The 18,689-nt window shown below is 44.5% G+C and overlaps 1 protein-coding gene across 1 annotated transcript in view; it reads right to left on the reverse strand.

Moving 5' to 3' along the window:
* Nucleotides 1-322: 322 nt before the first annotated feature.
* The window catches only part of sema3c (sema domain, immunoglobulin domain (Ig), short basic domain, secreted, (semaphorin) 3C), a 51,989-nt gene continuing 33,622 nt past the window's right edge, over nucleotides 323-18,689 (reverse strand). The window contains exons 8-19 of the mRNA XM_024135773.2: nucleotides 17,820-17,939; nucleotides 17,443-17,585; nucleotides 17,225-17,339; nucleotides 16,570-16,639; nucleotides 10,056-10,200; nucleotides 9,504-9,726; nucleotides 7,819-7,907; nucleotides 7,120-7,161; nucleotides 6,732-6,889; nucleotides 5,001-5,068; nucleotides 4,016-4,146; nucleotides 323-2,882 (exon numbers count right to left, since the gene is read on the reverse strand). Of these exons, the coding sequence (XP_023991541.1) occupies nucleotides 2,448-2,882; nucleotides 4,016-4,146; nucleotides 5,001-5,068; nucleotides 6,732-6,889; nucleotides 7,120-7,161; nucleotides 7,819-7,907; nucleotides 9,504-9,726; nucleotides 10,056-10,200; nucleotides 16,570-16,639; nucleotides 17,225-17,339; nucleotides 17,443-17,585; nucleotides 17,820-17,939 (1,739 nt within the window). The 3' untranslated portion in view covers nucleotides 323-2,447. The remainder of the gene's footprint in view (nucleotides 2,883-4,015; nucleotides 4,147-5,000; nucleotides 5,069-6,731; nucleotides 6,890-7,119; nucleotides 7,162-7,818; nucleotides 7,908-9,503; nucleotides 9,727-10,055; nucleotides 10,201-16,569; nucleotides 16,640-17,224; nucleotides 17,340-17,442; nucleotides 17,586-17,819; nucleotides 17,940-18,689) is intronic.

Raw genomic sequence — 18,689 nt, forward strand, 5'->3', positions numbered from 1 at the left:
CTCATAATACTGGCTGGAATGGAGTCAAAAAAATGGCATGGAAACAATGTGTTTGATGTATTTGATACCATTCCACCTATTCTGCTCCAGTCATTACCACAAGCCCGTCCTCCCCAATTAAGGTGCCACCAACCTCAGATGAATTTCATACATTCAATAAATCTATGTAATTCCTAAGCGTGACTGTAACCGGTGAAAGTGTATCACATCTGAAGAGATAAGTGAAATATGGGGACTTACTGCTCATTGGAATGATCCTGCTGTTCCTCTCCTGTCAGATTCATCTATGACTACTTACAACCAAAATGTATGAAATTCAAAGTACTTTCTAAATGCATTTATTCAGGCTGTCATTACGTTAATAAATAGAAATACACCAGTTTTARGATAACATGGAAATGACATTGAACATCACTATGACGACACTTCTTTGTTAAAAGTTTGAATTGTTCTCAAAACTTAAATGAGTCGTCAGTCTAGAGATTTATGTTAAGGAAAAGCCAGACCTTCAAAAAATATTTTGTCAAAATGAAAATAGTATCTCTACGATTTGCAGATACGGTCGAGAATATTTGATGAAATATGTTAAATTATATACACTWGGGTCACATTCAAAAGCGCCGATCCACAAAAACTGGACACAATGACATAAGTTACAATGATGAAAATATAGGATGAAAAACACTCTGTACACATACCAACCATGAATACATCTACACAGACTATACTTCTGAGACAAACAGGAAAGAGCTATTCACACTTTATAAACAGAGTGCACCAATCTGACCATCTCACAAACTGTGAATTAAATGCATTATTCAAAATGATTKGAATGATATTCAAGTMAAATGMTCWTCATGATTKTTTTTGARCGTGCATGTCTGTCTTGCTGTACGTGAAATTAAAACTCAGTAAGGAGATTAAATATATCTCATCAAATCATGGATCAAGAAAATGCAAACCCCAAAATCAGAAGTGTATACATGCATGTACCTGAATACAAAAGCTAGGATGTGCGTGACTGCTATACTCCATCGGTATAAAACCAATCCTGCGATGTATTGCAAATAGCCACAAAGTTTAGATGGATTTTATATACATTAACATGCTTATGTGCTGACAACACAGTATCATACACTATCAAAGAGATAATGGAAAGATACTTGTACAGTATGGCACAATGTCCCGTACCATTTAAGAACATAAATATTCCAAGTAATGTGAATAAATACAGGAAAGAAGACAGAATGTAAGGATGCTGTGACCTAACATTTTACATGACCGTTGTCCTATTAAACGTGATGTTTAGAAAATGACTAAGGTAGGGTGGTCTTGCCTGTGTTCCTGTAATAAATTGAGCAGAATCCCTCCCAACGAAGGTTCTTTGCTCACACAGCGCTACATGTTCTAGTGTAACAGTACTGTCCATATGGGTGGCAGCTGAGCTGGAGGTGTACTTTGGCCTAGCCACTATGTTTTCATTTCCAAGGCTGGAATATTTTTTATTGGGACCACTTAGTATGGACAATATGCCCTTTGTATAGACAGTGCTGCCATTTTATCTGGTGTTAGGAGGGATAGAGTTCCTCCATAGAGACAGAGCTACAATGTGTACATAGAAACGGGTCATACAATGATGGATTTGTTTTGATCTTGGTGATAGCCCTGTCGTTTTGTCAAATGTAAAACTGTAACAGGTGGTAGTTGTAAACAGTGTTCATATGGATGAATATGATATGAATATGAGTCAATGTACAGTTGCAGAGCAGAGTGTAAACAGCTAGGGTGCTCCCTATAAAACATCCTTCTTGGATATGCAAATGAATATGCCAATGATTTCCCTACTCAAATCACAATCTTCACCATCTGTAACTCCAGGTTTGTTCTCCTTGGACCAGACATCCATTCATATTAAGCCATTACATGCTGCCTGATACATTTCCCCATTCTATAAATGTCTATACTGCAATATACTACATTACTGCTATCAGACCATTGCCTACTGTATAGCGTGACTACAGTATACATGTGTGGCAAGTATTATCATACAACTACGTGAGCAGCAGTGAATGCAGTAAGTCATCCTGTGTATGTAGCCTAAGACACCTGAACCTGATGCCTAAATCCACACATCTCCATGTGTCCTGATCCAGGGTCAGGGATTACACCTCTGTCTAAATGGCGAGTGTGACAGGATGTGAGGTGTGTATGTATATCACAGTAATCTGGTCAGCGTACCTCATGCATATAAGACTACAGACAGCCCCAGGCAGGGTGAGTCCCACTTCCTCCTTGTAAACCTATAGTAGCTAGAGCTGGGGAAGCGTTCAGTTCAGGTCCATTACCTCTGGGCAGGGTGGGAGCTCGGGGGTTGTGTGTGTGGCCAGGTGTGTGTGTTCATGTATACCCCCCTCTCCACAGCCCTATTAACCCCTTGTCTCCCCCAGTCAAACATCATCAGGCAGTTCCAGGTGGTTCCTGCGGTTGCGGCTCTTCCGGAGGTCTAGCAGGGGCTTGAGCTTGGCCATGTCTCCCCGGAGAGGAGGCCCTCCRRTCYMKCCCTTCTGCTGCRTGGCCCCCTGRAYGCTCTGGAGCTGCTTTCTCTCCTTACAGTACTGCTGTARGGCCAGGCTCTCTGCAGGGCTGAAGGCTGAGAGCAGGGCCTTGGGGTGCAGGGTGCTGGCCCAGGCCCAGGGAGACTGCTGCTTGTCCATCAGCACTGACACCATGGCCTCACTCAGGACACGCAGGCGGAGCTTGGCCACGGTGCGCTTGAAGGTGTTCTCTGTGGCCAGGCAATAGTACAGGCCCTGGTCGGACAGCTGGACGGAGCGGATGAGCAGGCCGTGGTCAGTGGCGACCACACGGTCACCCAGCTTCACCTGGAAGGGGGAAAGAGAGGTGTCAGCAGAATGGTCTTAATTGTCCTATAGCATAACATTATCCCACAGCATGATCTATAGTCAAGTAAATCGAGTAAAGACAAATCAACTTCAAGTGGCACTCCAGTCTCCTTTTCACCTCATTTAACACTGGATTTACTTAATGTAAGGCACATCTCAATAGGTGGTCCAGATATGTCATAACATAGCACAAGGGGGGTGGGGCTTTCCTCTTTTGTTCTCTATTGTTCCTCAAGCAAGGGGGGTGGCCCATGACATCACGATTTCCCATCAGCCATGAATGTCCTGCTCCTTGAAGTTTGCAGTTGTGTCTAAAAAACACKATTTTGCTGAAAACGAACATTMTTTACCCTCTAGTGTGTCCTTTACTGTATGTATACTGGGGATATCGCTTTTCAACAGTAAAAGGTCAAAAATCACTGGAGGACGTCTTTAAACACCTGGAAAACTCATTCTCATAGAATCTCTGATATAAATATTATTCATGAGCTACAAACAGTGAAATCTGTAAAAGATGTGAATCTTTATCAAAGAGCAGGTGCTCTCTTTGCACAGCCCCGTATCATTTCTCATGGCCTGATGGGCAGCAGGAAGTCTTAGAGGGTGTCAGTAATGTGAAATGTTTCCCCCGTTGAGAATAGACTCATTAGTTAGGTCCCATATCACATCTGATCTACAGTATATCACTACTCATTATCTTGTTACACAGACAATAAATACTTTGCAACGTCATCCCCGAGGCGTGCCAGGATAGTGGTCTGATATTATTTCAAACACGTCATCACAATCGAAGGATTGTGTCAAATGCCTTGATCTAGTTCCAACTAGATCAATGCATGCGACACAATTATTCGACACAATCATTCGATTGTAACGACGTGTTTGATAATGTCCCGTGTGTTACTGACTGAGGAAAAACGATGCCTCCTCAAACCTCCTTCACGTCATGGGATTCCATATTTGCTTAGAAAGTCATTGATTTGCAAGAAACTGGAGTCGGAATTGAGCCAATTGAGCCAGCTCTGACGTTGAACACACAGAATGAATCATTCCATTTCTATGGTTCAACCCAGCTTCTCAATTGACTTTGACTCAGGAAGTTGTTGTCTGACCTCTTTCCTCCTGTCATTGTCTCTGTGGATGAGCCAGCGGACGGAGGCCTGAGGGGACTTAGGAAGACACTCTAGGAAGGTGGTGTTGTTCTTTACCCCATACTGGGTCATCTCCACCGCGTTCCTGTACGCTGAAACAAGGGTGTTTCACACACACGTCAACTCATTGACAGACATTAACCACACAACGGGATGATGTAGGTCCCAAGAGTCAGGGTCAAAAGTTGACCTGAGGGTTAGTGACACCTGCAGTACAACCAAACCCTCCCAGTCACTAGGGGGTGAATCCTATCTTCCACTGAAGTCTAATTTTCACATAGTCTCCCTTTGACTTCAATGTACTAAAGAAATTTGACTCAAGTTAAGATTATCCCCCATGTACGCTTGTTTGTCAGATTGCATTCCCCCTGAGATGCACTTCATATCTGTATAGTAGAACAAGCTATGTTGACCTGGTCTTTAACTGACAGCATTGCCATCTGATGTTTATGTCCCAGCCAACTAGCTCATCCCCATGCTGAATGGATGACAGGGTATAGACTAATTAGCACCAATGCCCATATGGTTTAGTCCCATGACATATGTTCATTTACACAGACTTATACTGGAATGTGGCACTATGAGGACTGTAGCTCCTCCCCTTGTAAGACCGCTTGCCGACAGCTGATTGAGTGAATCATCTCTGTATAGTCTGTTTGCTTACTCACTCACACACACACACTCTCAAGGGGACAATACAGTAAAACACTATGCACCTGCTGCTGAACCACGAGAGGGCCTGAACTCAAATGACCCATAAACCAACATAATCTATGTTAGACCCTTTTAGAGTAAAATGAGTACAGCTGGGATAGACCAGCCACAGAGCAAATGAGTCAAGGAAATCAGATAGAGGGCATTGGTATGCTAATCCATTTGTCGGCAAATTCAACAGAGCTGTGGGTTTCTCAGGCATTGGGTACACGTTGGCTGGATGTTGTCATACCTTTCAGGTTGAATCCTCTGCACTGAGTCAGTGGGTTGCCATGGATGATGTCCTGTCTTCTGCTCCTTCTGTATAGAAAAAATAACCATCCATAAATATTTACAATGCCAGAATACAGTCCCGTATARATGTTATGTACTGTGAAGTGGCATAAACGTTGAATCCTGTCAAATATATTGTATATCTAGTTTCATTGCCTACACAAACTAGTTGGAGAATACATACATTTCACAAAGCCCAGTAGCTTAGAAACATGGTTATACCAACCCTCTAGCCCATTATGAAAATCTCTAAAATTCCATAATATCAACAGTGAGGAAGGACCACTGAGCCAGACACAGCGGTGTGAGGAACATTTGACAGTGTTATTCTACTGTATGGTTCAGTCGCTTCCCATCCAACAGCTACAGGGAGAGAGAGCTTAAACAGCAGCCACATTTCCAGCAGCCTCTGTTCCCTAACCAAGCTAAACTTGAACTGCGGTTGACTGCAATGGCAGCTGACCAGCCTGTGAGGAGGGAAACCAGAGGGGGGACTGTTCAAAGTAGAACAGTATCACTCACTGTGCTACGGCTGTGTTATGGTTAAGGTTGGATCATTTCAAGAATACATGGTGTATACCAAACATTATGAACAGCTTCCTAATATTGAGTTGCGTCCCCCCTTTTGCCTTAAGATCAGCCTCCATTCGTCGGGACATGGACTCTATAAGGTGTCGAAAGCGTTCCACAGGGATGCTGGATCCTGATAACTCTAATGCTTCCCACAGTTGTGTCAAGTTGGCTGGATGTCCTTTGGGTGGTGGACCATTACTAGGACAGGAACAGCGTCAGAACAGGGGGAACAAAACGACATGCCGACAATAATGCTGAAGCAGGGAACAACGTCGGGAACAGACAGATATAGGGGAGAAATGAAAGCAGGTGAGTCGCTGATGCACGCTTGACGAAGGAAACAGGTATGCGTAATGATGGTGGCAGGAGTACGTAGTGCTGGGCAGCCTGGCGCCCTCGAGCGCCAGGGAGGGAGAGCGGGAGCAGGCTTGACAATTATTTATACACACAGGAAACTGTTGAGCGTGAAAACCCCAGCTGTGTTGCCGTTTTGCCGGTTTGACACAAACCATACCCCGTTCAAAGGCACAATCCATGTCTCACTTGCCTCAAGGCATAAAAATCCTTCTTTAACCTGTCTGCTCCCCTTCATCTACAGTGATTGAAATGGATTTAACAAGTGACATCAATAAGGGATCKTAGCRRTRACCRGGATTCACCAGGTCAGTCGGTCATGGAAAGAGCAGGTGTTCTTAATGTTTTCTATAGTGTATGTTATCATTACGACCTGCAGATACATTGTATAACCAGCCTAATACATTGCCTTATACCAGTGGAATAACCTAGCTATGTAATTACAGTAACATCAGTATGTCGTTAGCTCAAACCTTTTTGTATTTTGGGGAAAACCAAACAAACAACTAAGAGCTGTATAATGACTTGTACTCATTCCCCATGAATAACACCTAAGCTATGTGAAGTGTTGCCCTATACTGTAACCCTTAACCACCTGGGTCCTCAGCACCAATGTTTTATGGGTAAAAGCAGACTGCAGCATAGAGTGGAATAACACTGTCAAATGTTAATTGTGCCGCTCAGTTTGCTTCAGAGCGCTCCTTTCTCACAGCTGGTATTGTACTGTTGATGTTGACCCCAACCAGAGTCTGTAGTACCGTACCTCTTGCCAGTGGGGTAGAAGCGGGAGCAGCTCAGGCCGTCCCAGGCACAGTAGGGGTCTCTGGCCAGGCAGCAGTCGGCGCAGGCTGAGCCGTAGGCATGGCAACGGTGCAGAGACACTTGGGACACGCCGTGCTCTGAACTTACGTACAGCTGTTGCTGCAAGGCAAAACAGTTCAAATGTCAACCACACTGTTTGTTTTAATAAGTGGAAGAGTGACTTAATTAAGTTAAGATCACGGACAATTATGGCTTATTAGCTGGCTTTCCGGCTGAGTCACAATTTTAATGCAGAAAATAAACCATTGCATTAGGCAATAGCAATGAGCTAATCAGAAGCATTTTGAAACAATATTGAGATACATTAAGCACTGCTTGCATGTACTAACTTTTTTGGAAGATATTCTCAAGTTTGTCACTGGAGCTTGGTTCTGGGAAGAGAGAAACATGCCACAATGTCAATAATCTTATGTAACAAATGTTGTGACCCAATGTCATAAATGTAATGGACCATAATAACTTTCTTATCTTATCATGTCATATTACATAAGACGGTACGTGTGTTTGAGCTAGTCCTTGTTGCACACTGTAAATCTTAGGAAATACATTTGGTCCTTTACATTCGGTGGAGGGATCTTTTAATCAACACTCTCACTCATTCATCACACACTCAGGTTATCTTGCATCCTATTGAATACCATGTAACCTTCCACCGCACGGCACTAGTAGGAACACTATGTGAGACCTCGATGACACGTCAAACCACACTAGTGGGAGACTGGGAGACCGGTGTAGTCCAGGTGCAGAGAGAGATAAGCTTGGTTGGGCCTTGATCACACGGATGACTTGCTTTGTTTATCAGGCTGAGATAAAACACAGCTTGTGAGGGTTGGTATGGGTGACTGGCAACGCCCTCTAATGTCAGTATGCTTCCCATCAGTCTTGTGTGGTGGTCTAGCGCCCGGGTCATCACTCTCCTGAATGCCTCTCCCTTAGGAGTACAGTCTGCGGCCCCTTGTGAAGAAGCCAAGAGTTCCTATTCTGTCTGCCTTTGATGTCTGTCTGTGTTTGAGAGAGAGAATTCAAACCTTAAACACTTCCAGCTCTTCTAGTATCAGATCCTGGTCCAGGGAGCGGTTTGTGGGGAGAGCGATGACCTTTTGCACTGTCCCTTTGTCTGAGGACACACACACACACACACACACACACACACACACCTGTCTCTTATACACATCTAGATGTGTATAAGAGACAGCACACACACACACACACACACACACACACACACACACACACACACACACACACACACACACACACAGAGAGAGAGAGACATTTTGATTTGATTTATTAGGGTCCCCATTAGCCAACGGCAACAGATAGTCTTAATGGGCTCCAACACATAACAAAAAAAAACATTACAGACAAAAGACTTTACAATTGACATACATTTAAAAACATGAACTTGTAGTGTGTGTGTGCATCTATCGGTTCCATATCCATATACATATACATAGGCACAAACCCCTACACACACTAAACACACACCAACCTCACCACAGACCGAACACTGACACATGTGGTTAGCGAAATTAGAGTGGCTAGCGAAATTAGCAAAGTTAGAGTGTTAGCGAAATCATTGTAAATAAGAATTTGTTCTTAATTGACTTGCCTAGTTAAATAAAGGTTCAATTCAAAAATGTAAAAAAAATATATACATATTTGGGTTTAAATTAAACTCGACTGCTGTGACTGGCATCCACAGTAAAGTCAGTTGGTGTGTGATCTTTAGAACCCACAGACAAGAGAACGGACAAAGTCCACGGAAGGGGCAGAACTCTGTTTCTCCAGGAGTTAGCTAGCGAGCAGAGGGAGGAGAGAGGAGAATTACAGCAAGATCTCCTGGAAATTCCTGAAAAAAAACTCTCCACATCCCTGAAACAAAGCCTCCACCTCTCCGCCCTGCAGTCTGACATTACTGGCATGTCTTCAGGAATCTTGGAGGACTGYAAGGCTGATAAACATAAACAGCTGTGGGTGAGAGAAAGGAGAGAGGCTCCCTGGGATGCAGGACGTACAGCCAGCTCCACACGCCCCTCTGTTGCTCAGACCTGTCCTCTTCCTCTTCCTCCACCCAGTGGGCTGCATCGCCCTCCTGAACGTCTATTTGTCTCTGTTGCAGCTCGTTATAGTGTAGTCTATTGTTCTATTCACTGAAGAGCGAGACAGACCTCTTATCTTGAGTTCATATCCCCTCTGTAATCGTTTGCCTATGAAACGCCTGTGTTATGGCATGAGAGAGCAGAGATAGATTATTATAATATAGAATATAATGGAATTAAGTGGGTTATGTATAATGAGGGCATTGTGGTGGCGCCACCCCCTGGTGACAGAGAGAACAGGTCGTTTAGGCTGTCATGCTGGGGCCTGGAGATCTATTAGCATCCGTAGCCAACATGGATGCTCCATCATGGATGATGTCACACTCTTTACGAAGCATCCCACTCATGTAACCCACCGCATTAGTCAGAGCTCTTTAAAGTGTAACTCTGCTGGTTATGGAACACAAGTGGCGAGACGAGGAATATGAGAATGTTAGTCTGAATGAGAGATCATGAACAGGCATCCTGAACAGCTACTTAGGTGCTGATGTAGGCGATGTACAGGCTTGACCCTGTGCTGCTCCCAGCCTGTGGTGTGTGTATGTTGTGTGGTGGGAATGGGTGTCTGTTGTCTCTAATAGACCAATAAGGATGTATCGTTGAGTACAAACCTGTGCCCAGGAAGAGGACCTGGTAGTGCCCGTCTGCGGCGGTCACCTGGTCCACAGCGATGGAGGTGTACTTGTAGTCAGCTTGCGTTCTGACCACCAGGGGCCTCCTGCCCACGGGGTAGATAGAATTGAACATGACCGGGTGGTTCCTGACAAACGTCACCACGTCATCAGGGAACTCCTTGGTGCTCTGAATGTGAGGGGTGAAGGCTCCGCCTGGACACTGGAGGGAGGGAGGCAAGGGGGAAGGAGAGAGCAAGAGAGAGAGAGATTTGTTATGGAGGTGAATACATCCCTACCTACTCAGCTCTGTGACAAAGGTACATAAAGGAAAAGCCTACCCCTGACCCTGAACTCTGCTGTCCTCATCCTCATTGCATAATGTTTCTCTGACATGGTTTCCTCAACCACACTGAGACACAGTAGATACACAGTAGATACACAGTAGATACACAGTAGATACTGTGTAGGAGAACAACAAGGAACTGTACATTTGCATTGGAGCTCTTGTCTTATTTTGAGTTCAATACCGATATTAGATCCTAAACTCACTGTTCCAGGCCGGGGGTAGGGGATCCGTCCCTGGTACGCCACCCACTGAAAGTTTGGCCCATCTCTGTGAGCGAACGGCCCGTTGAAGACTGTCAAGATGTCTGCCATGTTGTACACACACACGGCCGAGCCCTTAAACACTGAGCTGTGGGAAACGACACACACACATTCCGGCGGTCAGTGTGACGTGAACTGACATCCCAGAAGGCTCCAGATCCACCCAGTTAAAACATCACAGTCCTTTAAACCCTGCTGTTCATAGGATATCCAAGCCATCAAATCCGGGTGAAGCTTACTGCCACACCACTCAGAAGGTTATGAGGATATGATGTGGTTTGGACCGGACCCTAAAAACCACATGACCATCAGTAATACAGAGAGAGCCTTTGTTCAGCGAGCGAAACAGAGGAGAAAGCCTGAAGGAGCGAGAGGAAGAAACACATTGTGCTGATAGGAATGACAACGTTGCATAGAGACCTGGAGACTACAGACTGTTTGTGTTGGCTAGAGAGAGAGAGATATGAATGACCATGTTGCATAGAGACTACAGCTGTCGTTGGCTAAGAGAGAGAGAGATATGAATGACATGTTTCATAGAGATACAGACTGTGTTGGCTAGAGAGAGAGAGAGATATGAATGACCATGTTGCATAGAGACACAGACTGTGTTGGCTAGAGAGAGAGAGATATGAATGACCATGTTGCATAGAGACTACAGACTTTGTGTTGGCTAGAGAGAGAGAGATATGAATGACCATGTTGCATAGAGACTACAGACTGTTTGTGTTGGCTAGAGAGAGAGAAGATATGAATGACCATGTTGCATAGAGACTACAGACTGTGTTGCTATAGAGAAGAGAGAGATATGAATGACCATGTTGCATAGAGACTACAGACTGTGTTGGCTAGAGAGAGAGAGATATGAATGACCATGTTGCATAGAGACTACAGACTGTGTTGGCTAGAGAGAGAGAGAATATGAATGACCATGTTGCATAGAGACTACAGACTGTGTTGGCTAGAGAGAGAGAATATAGATGACCATGTTGCATAGAGACTACAGACTGTTTGTGTTGGCTAGAGAGAGAGAGATATGAATGACCATGTTGCATAGAGACTACAGACTGTGTTGGCTAGAGAGAGAGACGAGAGATATGAATGACCACTTGCATAGAGACTACAGACTGTGTTGGCTAGAGAGAGAGAGATATGAATGACCATGTTGCATAGAGACTACAGACTGTTTGTGTGGGCTAGAGAGAAGAGAGATATGAATGACCATGTTGCATAGAGACTACAGACTGTTTGTGTTGGCTAGAGAGAGAGAGAGATATGAATGACCATGTTGCTATAGACTACAGACTGTGTTGCGGTAGAGAGAGAGAGAGATATGAATGACCATGTTGCATAGAGACTACAGACTGTTTGTGTTGGCTAGAGAGAGAGAGAGATAGAATGACCATGTTGCATAGAGACTACAGACTGTGTTGGCTAATAGAGAGAGAGAGATATGAATGACCATGTTGCATAGAGACTACAGACTGTGTTGGCTATAGAGAGAGAGAAGATATGAATGACCATGTTGCATAGAGACTACAGACTGTGTTGGCTATAGAGAGAGAGAGAGATATGAATGACCATGTTGCATAGGGACTACAGACTGTTTGTGTTGGCTAGAGAGAGAGAGAGATATGAATGACCATGTTGCATAGAGACTACAGACTGTGTTGGCTAGAGAGAGAGAGATATGAATGACCATGTTGCATAGAGACTACAGACTGTTTGTGTTGGCTAGAGAGAGAGAGAGATATGAATGACCATGTTGCATAGAGACTACAGACTGTTTGTGTTGGCTAAAGAGAGAGAGAGATATGAATGACCATGTTGCATAGAGACTACAGACTGGTGTTGGTATAGAGAGAGAGAGAGATATGATTGACCATGTTGCATAGAGACTACATACTGTGTTGGCTATAGAGAGAGAGAAATATGAATGACCATGTTGCATAGAGACTACAGACTGTGTTGGCTATAGAGAGAGAGAGATATGAATGACCATGTTGCATAGAGACTACAGACTGTGTTGCTTGAGAGAGGAGAGAGAGAGATGAATGACCATGTTGCATAGAGACTACAGACTGTTGTGGCTATATAGAGAGAGAGAATATGAATGACACATTGCATAGAGACTACAACTGTGTTGGCTAGAGAGAGAGAGATATGAATGACCTGTTGCATAGAGACTACAGACTGGGTTGGCTAGAGAGAGAGAGATATGAATGGCAACATTGCATAAGACTACAGACTGTGTTGGCTAGAGAGAGAGAGATATGAATGACCATGTTGCATGAGGACTACAGACTGTGTTGGCTATAGAGAGAGAGATATGAATGACAACATTGCATAGAGACTACAGACGTGTTGGCTAGAGAGAGAGAGATATGAATGACAACATTGCATAGAGACTACAGACTGTGTTGGCTAGAGAGAGAGAGAATATGAATGACCACGTTGCATAGAGACTACAGACTGTGTTGGCTAAAGAGAGAGAGAGATATATGAATGACCACGTTGCATAGAGACTACAGACTGTGTTGGCTAGAGAGAGAGAGAGATATGACTGACAACATTGCATAGAGACTACAGACTGTGTTGGCTAGAGAGAGAGAGATAATGAATGACCATGTTGCATAGAGACTACGGACTGTGTTGGCTAGAGAGAGAGAGAGATATGAATGACCACGTTGCATAGAGACTACAGACTGTGTTGGCTAGAGAGAGAGAGAGTATGAATGGCACAATTGCATAGAGACTACAGACTGTGTTGGCTAGAAGAGAGAGATATGAATGGCAACATTGCATAGAGACTACAGACTGTGTTGGCTAGAGAGAGAGAAGAGATGAATGACAACATTGCATAGAGACTACAGACTGTGTTGGCTAGAGAGAGAGAGATATGAATGGCAACATTGCATAGAGACTACAGGTTGTTTGTGTTGGTGTTACGTATCCCCAGTTTATGTGTTGTGGTTTTGTTTGAATGTATGTGTTTCAGGATGGCTTCCGGAAATTCCCCCAAGCAGCTGATTGGTCGTTCCCTATTGCTAGCTGACCCCGCCCTCTTGTCAGAGGATACAGCTGTATGCCATTACAGACTCCTTCTCCAGCATATAAGCCAGTGTTCTGTTGCTCAGGAGAGAGATGATTAGTGTGTCCTGTGTTGGTTGTTGTTAAGAGAGATGATGGTTATATCCTATGTTGGTTGTTGTTGAGAGCTGAAGGTGATGTCCTGTGTTGGTTGTTGTTGAGAGCTGAAGGTGATGTCCTGTGTTGGTTGTTGTTGAGAGCTGAAGTGTGTCCTGTTTGGTTGTTGTTGAGAGCGAAGGTGATGTCCTGTGTTGGTTGTTGTTGAGAGCTGAAGGTGATGTCCTGTGTTGGTTGTTGCTCAGAGACAGCTTTTTGTAACCGCTGATCTGAGTTATGTGTGTGCCAATAGGATGCAGATTTTTTGATTCTTGAAATTGATTACTTACGTTTGTATATTCTGTTCATTGTGTTCCCAGGGGGGAAGGGGAAGGCACCTAGGGAGTGCTTAGACAAGAGGCCTGCGGGCATACATAACCTGTAGTATTTACTGTCTATACACACTAGGTAAGACCTGGGCGGACCACCCCCTGTTTTTGGTTAGCGCGCGCCAGGTGGTGCTAGTTAGGTAAGTAGTGGGTAGGGCAGGTAAGGTAGGAGAGGGGGCTTTGACATTTACTTTCTTTGCTTAGTTCCGTTCAGCCCCTTTTCCCCCAATTTACCGTGTGAAGGAATAAATTCCCAGTAAACAATAAATTCTCTGCCTTTGTCATCCTTACTCGCCACCTACAATCCCATACCTCTTTTACTCCATGGGGAGTTGAGTTGTAGCAGGGTGTTGCGTTTCTCTCTAAGAGGCGTACGTAACAGTTGGCTAGAGAGAGAGGGAGATATGAATGGCAACATTGCATAGAGACTACAGACTGTGTTGGCTAGAGAGAGAGAGATATGAATGGCAACATTGCATAGAGACTACAGACTGTGTTGGCTAGAGAGAGAGAGAGAGATGAATGACAACATTGCATAGAGACTACAGACTGTGTTGGCTAGAGAGAGAGAGATATGAATGGCAACATTGCATAGAGACTACAGATTGTTTGTGTTGGTGTTACGTATCCCCAGTTTATGTGTTGTGGTTTTGTTTGAATGTATGTGTTTCAGGATGGCTTCCGGAAATTCCCCCAAGCAGCTGATTGGTCGTTCCCTATTGCTAGCTGACCCCGCCCTCTTGTCAGAGGATACAGCTGTATGCCATTACAGACTCCTTCTCCAGCTATATAAGCCAGTGTTCTGTTGCTCAGAAGAGAGATGATTAGTGTGTCCTGTGTTGGTTGTTGTTAAGAGAGATGATGGTTATATCCTATGTTGGTTGTTGTTGAGAGCTGAAGGTGATGTCCTGTGTTGGTTGTTGTTGAGAGCTGAAGGTGATGTCCTGTGTTGGTTGTTGTTGAGAGCTGAAGGTGATGTCCTGTATTGGTTGTTGTTGAGAGCTGAAGGTGATGTCCTGTGTTGGTTGTTGTTGAGAGCTGAAGGTGATGTCCTGTGTTGGTTGTTGCTCAGAGACAGCTTTTTGTAACCGCTGATCTGAGTTATGTGTGTGCCAATAGGATGCAGATTTTTTGATTCTTGAAATTGATTACTTACGTTTGTATTATTCTGTTTCATGTGTTCCCAGGGGGGAAGGGGAAGGCACCTAGGGAGTGCTTAGACAAGAGGCCTGCGGGCATACATAACCTGTAGTATTTACTGTCTATACACACTAGGTAAGACCTGGGCGGACCACCCCCTGTATTTTGGTTAGCGCGCCAGGTGGTGCTAGTTAGGTAAGTAGTGGGTAGGCAGGTAAGGTAGGAGAGGGGGCTTTGACATTTACTTTCTTTGCTTAGGTTCCGTTCAGCCCCTTTTCCCCCAATTTACKGTGTGAAGGAATAAATTCCCAGTAAACAATAAATTCTCTGCCTTTGTCATCCTTACTCGCACCTCACAAATCCCATACCTCTTTTACTCCATGGGGAGTTGAGTTGTAGCAGGGTGTTGCGTTCTCTCTAAGAGGCGTACGTAACAGTTGGCTAGAGAGAGAGGGATAAGAATGACAATGTTGCCTGGAGACTACAGACTGTTTGTGTTGGCTAGAGAGATAGGAATGACAACATTGCCTGGAGACTAGACTGTTGGCTATAGAGATAAGAATGACAATGTTGCATATAGACTACAGACTGTGTTGTCTATGGAGAGAGAGATGCGAATGACAACATTGCCTGGAGACTACAGACTGTTTGTGTTGGCTATAGAGAGAGGATGAGTCTCAAATGGCACACTCCTGCCTATATAGTGCACTACAGAGCCCTATGGGCAGGGTCAAAATATACAAGCATTTCCTAAGGATTTATGGAAGAGTCACGGTACAAGGTTGAGTAACCCTGATCTAGATACTGCCCAATTAGCCTTGATGATTAAAGAAACCAGGGTTGTATTCATTAGTGCACACCAAAGCAAAATGTTTTGCAATGTAAAAAAGAAAACGTGTTTCTTATTGATAGTTCCCTTCCCGTTTCTATGCGTTTGCTTCTGTTTAGTTCCTAGTGAATACAACCCAGTGAGTACACGTAACAGGCACGCATAGCCATCCAGCAAAAGCCCTTGAGGATAAATAAAGTAAATGAACACATATAGTGTGAGTTACCACATACAGTAACAGTGGACCTCAGGAAGCAGCAGGGGTACTACATGGTGATACTCATGCATGGTGATACTCATGCATAATGAACTTGCTGTCAACATTGAGAAAGGAAGCAGAGCTCACTAACTGCATTATTAGTACATAAGGAAAAGTGATCAATGTAATGAGAACGGTATGGTAAAGTTAAGTCAATGAGACAAATACTGTAGTGCCAGAGGAGGCTGGTGGGAGGCGCTATAGGAGGATGGGCTCATTGTAATGTCTGGAATGGAGTAAATGGAACTGTATAAGATATATGGAAACCACATGTATGACTCCCTTCCATTTATTCCATTACAATGAGCCACTCCTCCTATAGCTCCTCCCACCAGCCTCCCCTGGTACTACATGCAGGTCACTAGAGTATGCTCCCAGGTGGCGCAGTGGTCTAAGACACTGCATCTCAGGCTGCAACACATCTGGCCATGATTGGGAGTCCCATAGGGCGGCGCACAATTGGCCCAGCGTCGCCCGGGTTTGGCTGGTGTAGGCCGTCATTGTAAATAAGAATTTGTTCTTGACTGACTTGCCTAGTTAAAGGTTACATTAAAAAAAAGGTTTTAAATGCTATGCTGACTGGCTATGCTATGCTGACTGGGGGTCTCTATCCAGGAGCTCCTGTCATGTCTGCTTCATTCCTAGTGATATCCGGTGCTGCCATGCCAGTCAGCATAGCCACTAAGGCTCGAGCAACATTACCGTTGGCCTCACCTTGTGGATGTGAAGACGCCGAACACCAGGAGGCTCTTGGGGTGATCGGTTTCCAGTGAAAACACACTCTCTGGAAGGGAAAACACAACGTTGTGTTATGGAGTCAGCGTTCATCATGCACCTTATCGTTTAAGACTCTTGGAATGGAAGAGTTTGAAGTGGAGATGAATTTAATGAATGTCTGTTTTGACAGACCTCCATAGACTCACAGAAGACTAAAATAATACAAAGGGATGAATTGGGTCACTCTGTTTGGATAGTCCGGAGTGTCATATTATCAACAAACAATCTGTTGATAAGCAACCTCTTGTTAGGGTTAGGTTTAGAATAAAGGTTAGGTTGGGGTTAGAGCTAGGGTTAGTAGATAGTTTACATGTTACTAATAGTCTGTAGATAGTCTGTATAGCATCTACAGGTGGACTAGCCAACTAAAGTGCAACCATGAATTATTTCAATACTGAGGAGCAGGTCAACAAACAGGTGTAAAGACCCTATTTATAATCCAAAACACCTGAGAATCTGAGATACATTGGTATTTGTAGAGACTGGCCAGGGKGATGTTTAGTTCTAGGTAAACAGGAGAAGTGGTTTGGGTTGGAACCGAATGTTCCAGGCCTTGGTGAACACAGTAGGTAGGTGTTGGCGTATTCCTCACCGAGCTCGTCAAAGTGTGTCTCGGTGCCGTCCTCCTCCAGAACTGAACACACCATCCGGGCCTTCAGGAACGTGGTCCACTTGTTCACCAGGCTACGCTGGCCACCTATGTCATTCTGTAGACGTTGAAAGAGATGCATGTTAATGTCTCAAGCATGCAAACATATGCAATGCACACACACACGCACGTACACACACACTTCCTGAACACACACTTACAGGACACACTCTAGCGACCATGGTGTGGATGTTCTTGGTATTCCCACTGTTGTCCGTCAGTCTCTCCCGGGAGAAGAAATACAGTTTAGCATCGTTGGGATCCGATCCATCTGGGATTAACTGGGCATCTATGAAGATGGGTTCTATGGAAAGTAAATAAACAGGTTAAAATGTCATAGTATAACGTTCTGTCCATTGTCTCCAGTGTCAAAGTAGTTGAAGTACATTTGATGTACTAAATGTGGACCTCCAACTCCAGATGTGTTAGTGCAGGGATGGAATAAAAGCCTGCCCAAACTCTAGTTTTTCAGGGTCACAGATGGAGACTTCTGGTGTACATTACATGTGCTTCATATGTTCCTGCTGTACGTGCTCACCACTCAGCCACTTGGAGTTGTGCTGGTCTGTCCTCACTGCGTTCCTCCTGGTGAGGCTCCTGAAMATGGCAGCGTCCGTCCCCATGAAGTCTATGTACATGCCTGAGAACAGCTCCTGGTCTGGAACACAGAGACACATACAGGGCTGTGTTCATTAAGGCACAACATGGAAGAAAACAGAGTGTAACAGGGAGGTACTACCGGAACTTGTACTACCGGAACTTGTCCACTGAGAAAAGCAAGCCCCTGACCCTGGAGACTTGGCAACACAAGATCAATCACTGACTATTAACGGCCAACGGAACAAAGATGTGCCTGTGTCAACGGACATTCTGGGTTCATATTCAATGGTGAATTCAATGGTGATGGAATAAACACAACTATATAATAATATTTAACRTTTATGTAACGAGGCAAGTCAGTTAAGAACAAATTCTTATTTACAATGACAGCCTTTATTTACAGAGACAGTACATCACTGTGGACAGGGAATGGTGACAGTAAACAGTAATGGAGCCAACAGTGGATTTACAGCCATAGTGTTTGATCTCCCTGTACTCTGCTAATGACCCTGGCTGTGAGCCCGCACTCTCTCTCTTTCTTTCCCCTCTCCACACCCGCTGTGCATTTCATCATTCCATTACTCTGTCACTCCATCAGCCCCAGCCCAGCATGCAGCAGCATGTACTCTGGCAGTATGGCTCAGGTCCATGTGTGAGTGTTTGTATGTGGTTGGCTGCTCTGAGGGGAACAGTGGTGTCAACATCCCCCAGACAGCAAAGGCTCATATGAGGGGTTCAGTATGGAGATAGAGCCTTTTTATCTAGCCCAGACACAGGCCTGATTGTCCACTAGTCTGACTCAGAGGCC

Source organism: Salvelinus sp. IW2-2015, unplaced genomic scaffold (assembly GCF_002910315.2).
Source record: "Salvelinus sp. IW2-2015 unplaced genomic scaffold, ASM291031v2 Un_scaffold591, whole genome shotgun sequence".
In the NCBI taxonomy this organism is placed as follows: domain Eukaryota; kingdom Metazoa; phylum Chordata; class Actinopteri; order Salmoniformes; family Salmonidae; genus Salvelinus; species Salvelinus sp. IW2-2015.